Source organism: Dermacentor silvarum, chromosome 7 (assembly GCF_013339745.2).
Source record: "Dermacentor silvarum isolate Dsil-2018 chromosome 7, BIME_Dsil_1.4, whole genome shotgun sequence".
Classification (NCBI taxonomy): Eukaryota; Metazoa; Arthropoda; class Arachnida; order Ixodida; family Ixodidae; genus Dermacentor; species Dermacentor silvarum.
The window spans coordinates 120,669,315-120,684,092 of NC_051160.1; the positions used below are offsets into that span (position 1 = coordinate 120,669,315).

The following is a 14,778-nucleotide window of genomic DNA, read 5'->3' on the forward strand; positions in this document are numbered from 1 at the left end:
GCGTCGGTGCACGCTCACAACTTCTTAAACTAGCATTGTTCATACGAAAAATTTGTACGTAATCCTCGTGCTTGTTATATCATTATAAAGGCGGACAAGAAATGGAAAAAAAGCATTTATGAACAAAGTTATTTGAATATGGCCCAGATTTGTGTTTTTACGAATCTCGTATAGCCATGGACTGAGCACATGAAGTGATCATTATCGGGTCTTATATCTGCTTCTGTCCGGGCTAGCTTTCTCGAGCCGTGCGAATAAAATGGTGGATCGATAGACAAGTGCGATTTGCAATGTACGGGATGCAATGGAATTTATTTTTGCAAATCGTTTGGGCGAATAGCTAAAAGGCATCGTGCTGTGGAAGAGCCGGTGAAAATAGAAAAGTTGGCGCCGAGTAGTAAAAAAAAAACAAGCTTCTTATAATACTGAAAAACGCGATGAATGGGTTACACGAGTACGTGCCTGCAGAGAGTATAGCAAAGAGCGTTATTACAAAGTGACTTCATTATATATCTTTATAGAAGCCAGCCAAGCAAAGAAGCCCAACACGGAAGGGGATCACAAAAGCGTCGAGGCACTCAAGAATATTCAACTTGCAGCACAGATGGTTGTCCCTAATATGGGTAGGTTTCAATTGGCGTTACTAAATATGTACTTGCACGCTTCTCCAAACGGGAACTTCGTTGGATGCAGCTGGTTGCAACGCGCTCTTTCCGCTACTGCCAATCTACAAATTTGTGTTCATTTGTTGCTTTTTTGCCTTATTTTTGGAAAGCCAGTGACCTGTACAGTTGCAAACTATGTCGCGTTGCTGTGAATGACGCTCTCTGATAGATGAAGGTGAATTGTTTCTGACTTGTTCACAATGTGAATTTTCGGTATCATAGTGGTACCTGCTCCGGCGTTGCCGAGAGTGCTATTAAGGGCAAAAGAGATCAATTCAAAAAGTCTTGGAAGTGCGAGTCTTGCAAACCTACAGGAAGTAAAAGCTCCTCCTCTGCCAAAGCGTGTAAGAATGAAAATGAAATAATCAAAAAAAACTTGCTGAAATGGACCAAGAACTAAATTTGCTTGTTAGTCTGCCAAACAAGGTAGAAGGGATTGAACAGTTCATCCAAACGCTTTTCGATCACTTCGATGAAATTCAAAGAAGGCTTGAGAGCCACGAAAAGGAATTAAACACTGTCAAACGGAAAGTAGAAAAAATAGAGAAGTATGCTTCCCCTAGGGAGCTCGGTCAGATTCAGGCTGACATAGACGCACTTGAGTGGCATAACAGACGTCTTAACATAGAAATACACGGTGTACCTGAGGCTCACGGTGAAAACCTACGCGAAAAGGTAAATGAGCTTGCACAGAAGCTTGAACTTCAACCTCTATCTGAGGAAGATGTTGTGGCAGTTCATAGGCTCCCGGTAAAGCAAGGAAAAACACGCGTAATTATTGTCCGCCTTGCACGGCAGGAGCGGAGGGATGCATGGATTGCCAAAAGGCGAACCTTAAGGGACAGCCAGAGCAACATCTTCATTAACTAAAACCTAACCTCTCGCTCGAGGAAGCTCCTTGCCACTGCTAAAGAATGGGCAAAGGTGGCGGGATACAAGTTTGTGTGGCACTCAAATAGAAAAGTTCTCGTGCGTAGGGCAAACGTTGAATCGGCAAATGTCGTTAAGGATGAAAATTATCTTCGTGCTCTATTGGAATGAACACCAACTTCTTGTTCTTATCATTTGATTCTTCGGCGAAATGAATCATTTGGGATATATTGACAAGGAGGATTGGTTCACGTCTATGGCCACTCAAAAGAAGGGACTGTCTTTCATACATATGAACATTCAATCGGTCTCCAGCAAGCGACCTGAATTAGAAACTTTCTTTTCTGATATAGTCAGTGCAATGTTGTCATGCTAAGCGAAACATGGTATTGCTCTGATGATGTCTTTCGCCAGCCTCGCAAAAAAGTATTTCATAAAACCGAACATCACGTCGCAGAGGAGGAGTATCTGTTTTGGTAGATGATTCTCTATCATGTGAACTGTTAGCCGAATATTCTTGCATGACAGAAAACTGCGAAATGCTGTGTGTCCAAACACCGGGTGTACTTTTTGCAGTATGTTAGCGCCCGCCGGATGGTTTATTGGAACCTTTTTTCATTTCATTACAGCGCATGCTAGAATTTGCCCCAGAAAACAAATATAAAGTGGTCTTAGGAGGAGACTTGAACATTGATATGAGTTCCGATGGTGCTAGGAAAACGACATTTGAATGAATTTTTGTGTCAAGCGGATGTATAAATGCAGTCGAAACCTTCACGAGAATAACAGAGACTACGAAAACTACTCTTGATCTTTTTATAACGAACTATAATCCATTCTTAGTAACTAGTGGAGTCTTAAACTGCCCTCTTAGCGACCATATGCCAATAGTCATGTTTATCCACGCAAGAGCAAACGAGAACAAAAAAGAAAACACTGAAAAAACATTTCAGACAATAAACGAGCACACATTAACTGTGTTTCAGGATGTCTTGAGACAAGTATCTTGGAAGGAGGTTTTTCAACAAAACGAGGCTGAGTCAGCATACAACACTTTCTTAAACAAATTCTCAGCTGTTTATGCGCAACATTTCATACACAAGAAAAGAAACCATAAAGCTTATCGGAAACCTTGGATCACCAAAGAGCTTCTAAAAAAATAAAGAAAAGAGATAAGCTTTATGCCAGGTTTATAAAATCTCGGAACAGCGAGGATCAAAAATGTTTCAAACTTTTTTAGAAATAAGTTAAATAAAGAGCTAAGAAATGCAAGAAATCGCTATTATCTACGAACATTTTCTTCATGCGAGGGACATACAGAGAAGATGTGGAGCAAGTTAAATGAGCTAATCGGACGCAAAGAAAACACTGAACCTATAAAGAAAGTTTCTGTGAATGGATGCCTTTTAACCGGAGATCATTTTGTTAATGCATTTTGATGATAACTTTACAGACACTGATTCCTATTCATCACAAAGCCCACCATATACATTTCAGTTCCCTGCAACTACGAACACTATTTTTTTTTCAAGCGACAACCCCTACCGAGGTTTGTTCAGTTTTTCTTAAACTGAAAAATTCATGTAGCTGCGATGCTGACGGCCTCCAAGACCTCCAATTAAGACCTATCAAACATGTCATTTCTGACATTGCTCCTGTCTTAGCGTATATCTATAACTTATGCATAACATCAGGTACTTTTCCTGAAAAAATGAAAATCGCAAAAGTAATTGTGTGATATAAGAAAGGTGACAAGCTCGATATAAAAAATTACCGCCCGATATCTATTCCCCTGCAGTTTTCTAAAGGTCTTGAAAAAATCTTACTCAACCAATTAACATCTTTCAGCAAGAAACATAAACTAATGACAGATGCTTAATACGGTTTCCAACAAGGTAAATCAACAGAACTAGCACTAGTAGCACAAAAAGAATATATAGTGCAAAACATCGAAAATAAGTTACTTGTAATTGGTCTATTCATAGACTTCACAAAAGCATTCGACTGCAAAAATCATGACCTCCTAATACTTAAGCTTAAAAGATATGGCATCAGGGGCCTTCCTTTTCAGTTTCTGACATCCTAACTTAGAAATCGGCAGTAATATGTGGCTATAAATACTAGCATATCATGTACACGACAAATACAAACAGGTGTCCCTCAAGGAAGTATCCTTAGTCCATTTCTATTTAACATCTACATAAATGACATAGTTCTTATCCACCGAGAGGCAAAATTCATAAACTAAGCAGATGATACAAGCGTTTGTTTATCAAACAACTCTTATACAGGCCTCATTGGTGCAGCGAACAATCTGTTCACCCGTCTCTCAAAATGGAGCCAGGACACTTTTTTAAAAGTAAACTCCAATAAAAAACAAACAGGCATCTTTAAAACAAGAGGTACCTGTACTCCATTGACCCACAAGATACTTTACAACTCTGAGAATGTAGAGGTCGTTGACACAGTAAAAGTACTTGGCGTATACTTTACCGACACATTGCAATGGGATGCTCACGTGGATTTTATACTCCAGAAACTGAGCCGCATAACAGGTATACTACATCGAAATCGGTACCTTTTACCAACGTCACCTAAATTGATCATTTATAATGCACTGTTTGCCTCGCATGTAAATTATTGCCATCTTGTATGCGGCACAACATCGGCTTCCAATCTCTCTAAAACACTACTGATGCAAAAAAAAGTAATACGCGCTATTGCAAATGTGCCGTACAACTCACACACTGAAGGTCTTTTCACCAATTACAACATAACAAAAAGTCTTCATCTTTACAAACAAATTCTCCTACGCACTTACTACTTTCAGGTAAAAGATAGAAGCAACCTAATAACAAACATAGCAAACTTAAAAGAATATACACTCACATATGACACGCGCAGCCATGAAAAATGGTTCATACCTTTTTCGAGAACAAATTACGGCCATCAAATGGTCGCAAACACCCTGCCACGGCTACTAAATTCTTATCTAGAAGCCGGAGTTGACGTTCATGTCTTGACACCATCGGAGCTCACATGTCTTGCGAAAACTATAATTTAAATCACCATGGTACAGAGAAACCACGTGTACTCACCGTGAAAGAAATGTAATTATTCCCTTTAATCGATGTAACCCACTGTTATTTGTTTTTTTTTCATTTCTGAAAGTGTTCTTTGCCACCGTTCTGCCAATATGTAAAGGGGGCCAGGGACCACTCAAGCTGCCGATAAGCAGCTTTTACCTTGGCCCCCTCCATTTGCTTGTAAATGGGTCCAAATAAAATGAAATGAAATGGTTTGCGAGTATGGCCCAGATTTGTGTTTTTACGAATCTCGTATAGCCATGGACTGAGCACGTGAAGTAATCATTATCGGGTCTTATATCTGCTTCTCTCCGGGCTAGCTTTCTCGAGCCGTGCGAATAAAATGGTGGATCGATTACCATAGACAAGTGCGATTTGCAATGTACGGGATGCAATGGAATTTATTTTTGCAAATCGTTTGGGCGAACTGCTAAAAGGCATCGTGCTGTGGAAGAGCCGGTGAAAATAGAAAGGTTGGCGCCGAGTAGTAAAAAAAACTAGCTTCTTATAATACTTAAAAACACAATGAATGGGTTACACGAGTACGTGCCTGCAGAGAGTATAACAAAGAGCGTTATTACAAAGTCACTTCATTATATATCTTTGTAGAAGCCAGCCAAGCCAAGAAGCCTAACACGGAAGGGGATCACAAAAGCGTCGATGCACTCAAGAATGTTCAAGTTGCAGCACAGATGGTTGTCCCTAAAATGGGTAGGTTTCAATTGGCGTTACTAATTATGTACTGGAACGCTTCTCCAAACGGGAACTTCGTTGGATGCAGCTGCTTTGCGAGTATTTGCAAAAATGTTTGACTTTACTGATAATTGAAGCAAACTACCCATTAAGGCTACATCATCGTACAGAGTGAATCGTAGTGCTGGGTGTCTTTCCTAAGGCAATTGGATGATGTGGTTATTCTGATTTAGCATTTTCTTTTTGAGTTCATGTAACTGTAAAAGCATGCGCGATTCTTGCATCTGCATATCCTACTGGTAAGGAAATGCTGTTTGGTCCATTGTGCGCGTAGGCGCAATAAAATATGTGCAATATATCAAATCTCGCTCGCAATGAACTCGAAATTCACGGAAGCATATAAGTTTTAAGATGTGGCGCAAGAAACTATATTCCTGGGTACCACTTAAAGGAAAAAGTAACGCCCCTTGTGGCTCGTTGAGACATCAGTCAATCAGTCAATCAATCAATCAATCAATCAATCAATCCGTATTACTGCAGAAAAATCTGCATGGTCTTCAATGCTAAAATCTGCTCTAGGCAGCTTGACTAGAGTGCTTGAAGAACTTTACATTGGCAGCATGCGACGTTCATTTTGCTACTACACAGCCGATAAATGTGATAATAAAACATATTGAAATTGGAATGGATGTTGATACCTGACCAGAGAACAGATTTACAGCATGAAGCACATCGAATACTTATCCTACTCTAAATTATTTCATCGCTTTAATATACGCACTCCTAAAGCAGGAAAAGTGTCTTTAATTGAAAATAAGCCAGTAAAGTTTACAATGAGCAATACAATATTTGCAATTAAAGACACATGGCGCAAGGGATGACAAGACAGACTAATACAGACTAACACAAACAAGGTAATAACAGTATGTAAATAAGGCATGAATGTGCCATTGCAATCATTGTAACGGGATGAGATGGAGATGGACGCTCAACGCTGGGCGCTGGCAGCATAAGGATTGTTGTGGAGCATGGGCAGTTGCATTCACGGAATCTTGCGCATGCATAGACGCATTTGCGATGTAAGGTCATATAGAAAGCTTATGCAGAGTGACCTGGTCAGCTAAAAACTTGTACAAAATATAGTGTCCTATGATCACTTCAATGAGAAATGAAACATTCATCGTATGAAACGGGCGTATGGCTCGACGTAATTCTCGCAGTTGCAGGCTCCTTTAGTATTACGACAGCGTGATAGATCGCCAAAAGACGTATTCAAGTGAACGTGGACGTTACCTGTTTCGTTGCGTGGCATGGTCCTGGACGGCGGTTAGGACTCTGTATTAGTGACGCATAACTATAGATAGTACTACCGATGCTATAGATAGTTGAGTTAACATCGAGTAATGATCGGTAAAAAACATCAATGGCTCTAACAATAGTAGAAAATTACGACTTCGACTACATTTAGCAGGCCTTTCTACCTATACACTGTGTTTTGGCTCTCTTCTCGACGGCACTAGCTGCAGTCGAGTTTACTAGACTAGTATCACTTATGCAATACTTCTCTGTTCTATGAAAAACATTCAACCACAACGCTAGTTGATTATGATTGACTTCAAGGAACCGCACGGAGAATGACTACACCTCCTATAATTGGGTTTAGACTTCTTTGCTTCCTAACATTATCAAATAACTTCCTTTTCCCCAAAGAAGTGGGCTATCATATCCAGTTCAATATTATTTCTTATATAGCCAAAACGTTGGTGCGGCACATTTATGTTCGTAGGTTTCTATGAAGGCCGTGCTGAATAGAGAGCTAACAGCAGAAGAGATGCATTCGAATTTTTTCCCTTGAGCTCTCACTAATAATTACGAGCTGCAAATACAGTCGTGCCAGAGAACACAAATTTTCTCCGACGTTAGCGATATTTTGAGCAATTTAATAAATGTATATCAGGTTCCCCGATGATATTATGATTGTTGAGATAAAGCTGCCGTATAACGGAACAATGTCTTTTTCACTTTCTCTACCTGTTTATTAACCCTGTGGTTGCCAAATAATGGAAAAGATCAAGATTATATATGGCTCAAAAAGAAGCTTCAAATACGCATTGTGACATGTGTATGCACATCGATATCTTACTTACTTCATTCAAGTCCCTTCAGCCTCTGGAGAACTTACGTCGTAGTGTGAACTACCACTTTTCTAATGTGATGAGGATAACTCCAACAGATGTGTAGTAGAGATGCTATGTACATTTATGAAATGTCGTTTAGAGGAAATGTATCATCAAATTGATGAAATATGCCAAGCTTAAAGTAACCAATGTTTCTTTAAGAGTAGAGAAGAAGAATAAATTAGCCATCCACGACACAACGTCAGGACATGACAGGTGGTGTTCGTTGCACATTCTAATTATTACTTATTGTATGCCAGCACACACAGTCCACATAGGCAATTTCATTTCTACTACTACGCACACGTATTTCATGCCACTATTCCACATTCGCTGCCATTTGTTCTAAGAAACTGCTACCTGAAATGGCAGCTTATTTTTTGGAAACTTAATAAAGTTGTTTCCTCCTTAAAGCTGGGAAATGACACGTTTACGGTAATACAGATTTGGATGGATAGCTTTCTCGAGCCGTGACGAATAAAATGGTGCATCGATTACCATAGACAAGTGCGATTTGCAATGTACGGGATGCAATGGAATTTATTTTTGCAAATCGTTTGGGCGAACTGCTAAAAGGCATCGTGCTGTGGAAGAGCCGGTGAAAATAGAAAGGTTGGCGCCGAGTAGTAAAAAAAAAAAACTAGCTTCTTATAATACTTAAAAACACAATGAATGGGTTACACGAGTACGTGCCTGCAGAGAGTATAACAAAGAGCGTTATTACAAAGTCACTTCATTATATATCTTTGTAGAAGCCAGCCAAGCCAAGAAGCCTAACACGGAAGGGGATCACAAAAGCGTCGAGGCACTCAAGAATGTTCAAGTTGCAGCACAGATGGTTGTCCCTAAAATGGGTAGGTTTCAATTGGCGTTACTAATTATGTACTGGCACGCTTCTCCAAACGGGAACTTCGTTGGATGCAGCTGCTTTGCGAGTATTTGCAAAAATGTTTGACTTTACTGATAATTGAAGCAAACTACCTATTAAAAATACATCATCGTACAGAGTGAATCGTAGTGCTGGGTGTCTTTCCTAAGGCCATTGGATTATGTGATTATTCTGATTTAGCATTTTCTTTTTGAGTTCATGTAACTGTAACAGCATGCGCGATTCTTGCATCTGCATATCCTACTGGTAAGGAAATGCATTTTGGTCCATTGTGCGCGTAGGCGCAATAAAATATGTGTAATATATCAAATCTCGCTCGCAATGAACTCGAAATTCACGGAAGCATATAAGTTTTAAGATGTGGCGCAAGAAACTATATCTCTGGGCACCACTTAAAGGATAAAGTAACGCCCCTTGTGGCTCGTTGAGACATCAGTCAATCAATCAATCAATCAATCAATCAATCCGTATTACTGCAGAAAAATCTGCATGGTCTTCAATGCTAAAATCTGCTCTAGGCAGCTTGACTAGAGTGCTTGAAGACCCTTACATTGGAAGCATGCGACGTTCATTTTGCTAATATGCAGCCGAGAAACATGATAATAAAACATTGAAATTGCAATGGATGTTGATACCTGCTAAGAGAACAGATTTACAGCATGAAGCACATCGAATACTTATCCTACTCTAAATTATTTCATCGCTTTAATATACGCACTCCAAAAGCAGGAAAAGTGTCTTTAATTGAAAATAAGCCGGTAAAGTTTACGATAAGGAATACAAGATTTGCAATTAAAGAGACATATGGCGCGAGAGATGACAAGACAGACTAATACACACTAAAACGAACAAGGTAGGAACGGTATGTAAATAAGACATGAATGTGCCATTGCAATCATTGCAACGGGATGAGATGAAGATGGACGCTCAACGCTGGGCGCTGCCATTAAATGGATGGTTGTGGAGCATGGGCAGTTGCAGTCTCACAAGCTTGCGCATGCGTACACGCATTTTCGAGGTAAAGCCATATAGAAAGCTTATGCAGAGTGAGCTGGTCAGCTAAAAACTTGTAAAAGCTATAGTGGCCTATGACTACTTCAATTAGAAATGAAACATTCATCGTATGAAACAGGCGTATAGTTGGACGTAATTCTCGCAGTTTCAGGCACCTTTAGTATTACGACATCGTGATGGATCGCCAAAAGACGTATTCAAGTGAACGCGGACGTTATCTGTTCCGTTGCGGGGCGTGGTCCTGGACGGCGGTTAAGACTCTGTACTAGTGACGCATAACTATAATAGTACTACCGATGCTATAGATAGTTGAGTTAACGTCGAGGAATGATCGGTAAAAAAACATCAATGGAACTAGCAATAGTAGAAAATTACGACAGCGTGTCACACGCAAGCTACTCATAAACATCCCGGCGTTTTTCTTCATGTCCTGAGCGTCGTCCTTTACAGACGGTGATAACAATCACACCGCTACGTGTTCTCGCAGTGTGCGTGTTACCAAGCAATGCAGACGCATACGCCTGCGTACTATCACAGTTGATATTGAGAGAGAAGCTTTGTTTGCTAGCCTCACTGTGATTCGCCGCTCGGTTTAACACGCATACGAGGTTTAATTCAAGCTGTCACTGAATAAAATAAATATTGCGTGCCCAAGGCTACTATACGAACCAGGGTGGTCTTCAGCAGTAATTCGGTACTCTACCTGATAACGCCTTCTAAACCTTCGTCGAGCTGGTTTGATTCGCGGATCTCTCGTAGAAACGGCCCAAGACGGGCTCAGCTCGCCAGCGCTACTTCGCACTTTCTATCAATGGCAGCATAATCAATGGTACAGTGCATGAAGAATCGAATTCATTCTTTCTGACAAAGGAAAGTGGGCTTTTCAAAATATCTTGCCCATTTTTGGTCTGAATTCCGTGGCACAGAATAGGTCAAGCAGCATGCGCATGCGGATAAGAACCACGTTACATCTCCATCATTCATGCAAGTTAACACTTTGAAATACTTAGCGCCTGCTTCGCGTCCAATAGGAGCAATTCAGTTACAAAAGTGCGGAGCACGCCAATTTTCCTGTCCTTCATTCCTGACAACTGGTGCTTTCAGGCAACACGTGCTACTGCAGCGCTTTCGGGATCGAACCAGGTCGGCGAGACAACAGACGCGCCCGGCGTTACCTTGTTTATAATAACACTACCATACACACCAAAATAATAACAATAAACTATAAGATTTTATGTCTCTAAACTGCACAATGGGTCATGAAAGACACCGTGGCGCAAGACTCCAGAATAATTCTAAAACTAGTTTTTTTTTTACCTTGCATCTAATGCACGCTATATGAGCGTTATCGCATGGTGCCTCCATCGGAATGTGGCCGCCGGGGACTGTATCGAACCCATAATTTCGTGTTCAGTAGAGCAACGCAACAGACATGCACAGCCGCTCGTGTCAACGTCGCTCCTGTGCTTTACTTCTAGGTGCACCGTGCGACCGCCGCATGGAGCAATGACACTTCGAACAGACAACAGAAAACACAGATTTAACTGCGGTAGAATACACAAGAGCATGAGCTTAGCTTACTTCGACAATCATCGCGTTAGGTTTCTGCACAAATTTTTAAACGACGTAACTTTTGATACCTATATGCTTATATGATTCGCTAAGGGCCTTGACATTCACGCTCTTGGCAATTTCAGTTTGTGTGTGTGCGCAAAATCATCCCCGAAAGTCAGCAGCGTCAGCTATGTGCAATTACGGAAACGGTTGCAAGAAATTCAGTCGACGGGCAAGTGTCACGTGGGAGTTGATCGTCTGAGTGTGGGTTAGAATGTATTTATTACAATTTTGACTATTACTTGCCCATATACTACCTCGTGGCAGTTCATATTATGTGCTTTTATGGCAAGAAAAAAATTCTCAAACAATACGGCTGAGCTTCTCATGCACACAACATTTTTTGCTTTAAAATATGTGTTTAAACAAACTGCACATCACATATAGGGGAAATAAATATCCGCATTTGTATTTGATATACTTCATACAGTCGTATAAACCGCATCTGAGGTCCATTCAAAGTCCGTTAGAAGCTTGTACGTGTTTTTATTGGGGATTTGTTGAATATGGCTGACCATAAGGCATTCTCCCAAAAGTATTTCTGCCAGTCAAATGCAAAAAAAAAACGTTGAAGTACAAAGCATTGAAGTTTCCTGAAATGTCATGCTTATGGATAAATGCTCCTAAACTACGGGCATTGATGCAACAATGATATATTTTTGTCTACTTGGCTTTCCTACTCGCTGGATTACAATATTTACACCTTCAGGATAAAAAAAGAAGGTAATAAACACTCAAAGCGTAATAAGCGAGTTTTTCGGTAATTTTCAGTTTTTCCTTGTGAGCATGTCGCACGTGTTTCTGATATCCTGCGACTCGACGTTGTGTGGGCATGTTTAACACACCAAGAAACTGGTTCATTTATATGAAGATCTCCACTAAACATCAATCATTTCAACATTTGGCATAAGCATTTATGTATAAACATTTCAGCCTTAACTAACATAGTGGTAACTTAAGAATTTCCAATATATACAGTTTTCTTTCACCAACTTCCTCCTTTGTTTTTAGAGCCTCGGAAGCAAGACAGAACGCCGCCTCCTCGTCGAAATGAGAAGATACTAGGTATCTGCCTTTTTAGCAATGCTGCTAATCACTTCCACAATTTTCAAGTATATTTCTGTGCAATCATCAGCATTGCAACAATAGCACAGCCACGGAATAAATGTTGGCATTTATATTTCAGTAGAATATTAGGAAAATGTCCTTTCAGTTCAGTTACCAAGGTGCTCTAAACAACGTTGGAATTTACCTTACTTGCTAAAGGCAGGTAATAAAATACAGCAGATGACTGCCCAAAATTAGTGCGCAACACATACCTTATATTACTACGCGATATGCCATTTGTTACGACAAGATTATCCTATAAAGCCATATGACCTGTGATATCTCGTGATTTAGATATAACAGATAATCCATCGTAGCATTTTGGCTTGGGTCAATGCACTTAAGATACAGTAATCCGCTTCAGAGAACGGTTCCTGTCAGTGTCTCGTACTGAGCTCGTCGTTTAACCAGTATATTCAAAAAAATTGAACGTCTCTGCCATCGTCACCAATGCTTCAGCAGTGGCTAAGGGTACCAAAACGACAACACGCCGCAGCGTCAAAAAAAGAAAAAAAAAAAAACCATCGAGCAGTACGACAGCGTCGACTGGGACCCTCCGCCTCAATAATGGGACGGCATGGCCTTAAATCTGGTCGGGGTCCCTGGTTCGGCAGTCCATCGTTGGGCACACGATGGGACGAGCTTTTTTTTTTTTTTTTGACAAGGGAAAGCAGTCGCGGCGTACCCTGGACGCTCGCATTATCGCCTACACATGCCTGCGGCGGCGAAACACATCTTTTGTTTCCCAGAAGATGCCCCCAAACGCAACCAATCGCCGTCGGAAGGGCGGCTTGGTTGCCTTCACACGTTTGCAGGGTGAAAGGTTTCCTCGTTTCCCTGAAACCGCCCCAAAACACAACCAGTTGCCCTTGAGGTGGTCCTCCCGGTTGTTGGGTACAATGCCGGCTACCCGACGCCTTCAGTTCGCTACAGCCTTGGCGCCTGTCTGCTGCTTAAGCGGCGAGCCACGCGGTGGTTCGGTGCGTTACCTGACTGATATAACACAGACTCGACTGCTTCACACACCTGAATTCCTTCACTAACCTCGGCCTGTGTTTTCCACGCCTACTATGTGCGCATATTCCGAAACACCCCCAGCAGACCCAACCAAAGCGAGCTGAATAAATTTACCACTTGCCTATCACGTGAGGACCTATTTCCCATCATCCCATGCCTCTAAATGTTTTATGACTAGGCTTCAAGATTGTCACGTGACGCTCCCTCCTAGCTTTTTTTCCTTCCCCCATGCCTGTGATGGCAGGCGTCACGAAATATTACCACGTACCAAAATATGTCAAATCGTCCGGCAACCATGTGGGCTGTACGCCACCCAAAACGCACCGGAGAGAGGGAGGAACGGCGTCAGATGAGGTTGGCTTACCGAGGCTAGAGGAATCACGTGACGCTCCCTCCTAGTTCTTTTCCCTCCATGGTTGAGTATGAGCAGTGTCGGCGCGCGGCCGTGAGCGACGGTGCCAGAGAGTTCGTATACGGACTCTAGAGGAAAATGTGAGCAAAAAAAGGGCAAACCGCAAACACACCGTCCTGTTGCTACCTCAAATTATGTAACGCTAACCTAAATAGGATGCAAAAACAAGCATTTACGCGTAGCATTTACTATGGACAAAGTTCATTCCGTATATGCTTGTAAAAGATCAGTAGGTTATTGAGGAACTTTCGATGTAAAGTTTACGGTGTGTGAAAGGACGCGTTTTACAGGCATCTTGTCTAGGCGGCGCTACCGTACTGAAGGAAGTTAGGGATCGCATTGATGGCGCGTCTCGTCTGAATCGCATCTCGTCGTCTGCGCCTGCGCACCTACACTGACTTGCCAGACTAGCAACATGAGGGTGTCCTTAAGGCTGCGGCTTTCAATGCGTAAGCCCTATGGGGAGCTTTTTCTCCGGGGTTGGTTATATTAACTCTAAGCACGGCGTGATGTGAGCGTCCAGTTTCACTCTCGTGGCGCCGTATTTCGGCGTTGCGTGCCATTGCGCACCGAGCTTTGAGGTGTCTAGAGGCTTAGATGGAGTAGTGGAGCGGCTTGGCAAGGAAAAAAATTGTTCGTTAGTTGGTTATGTCTCGCTCGTTCACTTGTTTCTTCGTCGTTATTTCGTTCGTTTGGTATTTCGCTCAGTCGCTTGCTCGTACGATAGCGGCGTCGCGGTAATTAACTAAACGTGCTGTGAAGGATTCTGCTAGTTGGTTGGCTGGTTCGTTCGTTCATTCATTCGGCGTCTTAAAGCACTAGGCAACAGAAAATACTCACCATTCCTGCCCTGTTAAAGTGGATGTCCAGCAAAGCTGTTGAACACCACCACTACAACTGCTGAGGAGGGCGCGTTGTAAGCGCGATTCCAAAGAATATAGAGTCCGCACAATTCGCTTCACATTGCTTAGTGCTTGTAGCATCGGCCTTACTAGGGTATTATACATTGCAATTTTTGCTCGTTTACGGGGGTATGAGCCATTGACGACGACAGTTTACCACACGCTGTTGCATGTTGTATTTCGTGATTCCAAAGAATGCACGCACTGCTCGCTTCACATTGATCTGTGCTTGTAGCCTCTGCCTTTTGGGGCTATGAGCCATTGCAGTTTTTGATTGCTTACGGGTGTGTGATCCATTGATGATGATAGTTTTCTGTCGACGGATGCGAGAA

The 14,778-nt window shown here is 41.8% G+C and overlaps 1 protein-coding gene across 1 annotated transcript in view; it reads left to right on the forward strand.

Annotated features, from left to right (window-relative positions):
• Window positions 1–14,778, forward strand: part of LOC119459709 (uncharacterized) — a 73,431-nt gene that overhangs the window by 24,256 nt on the left and 34,397 nt on the right. Inside the window, exons 6-9 of the mRNA XM_037721356.2 lie at window positions 522–623; window positions 5,231–5,332; window positions 8,244–8,345; window positions 12,020–12,073. Coding sequence (XP_037577284.2) covers window positions 522–623; window positions 5,231–5,332; window positions 8,244–8,345; window positions 12,020–12,073 — 360 coding nt within the window. The remainder of the gene's footprint in view (window positions 1–521; window positions 624–5,230; window positions 5,333–8,243; window positions 8,346–12,019; window positions 12,074–14,778) is intronic.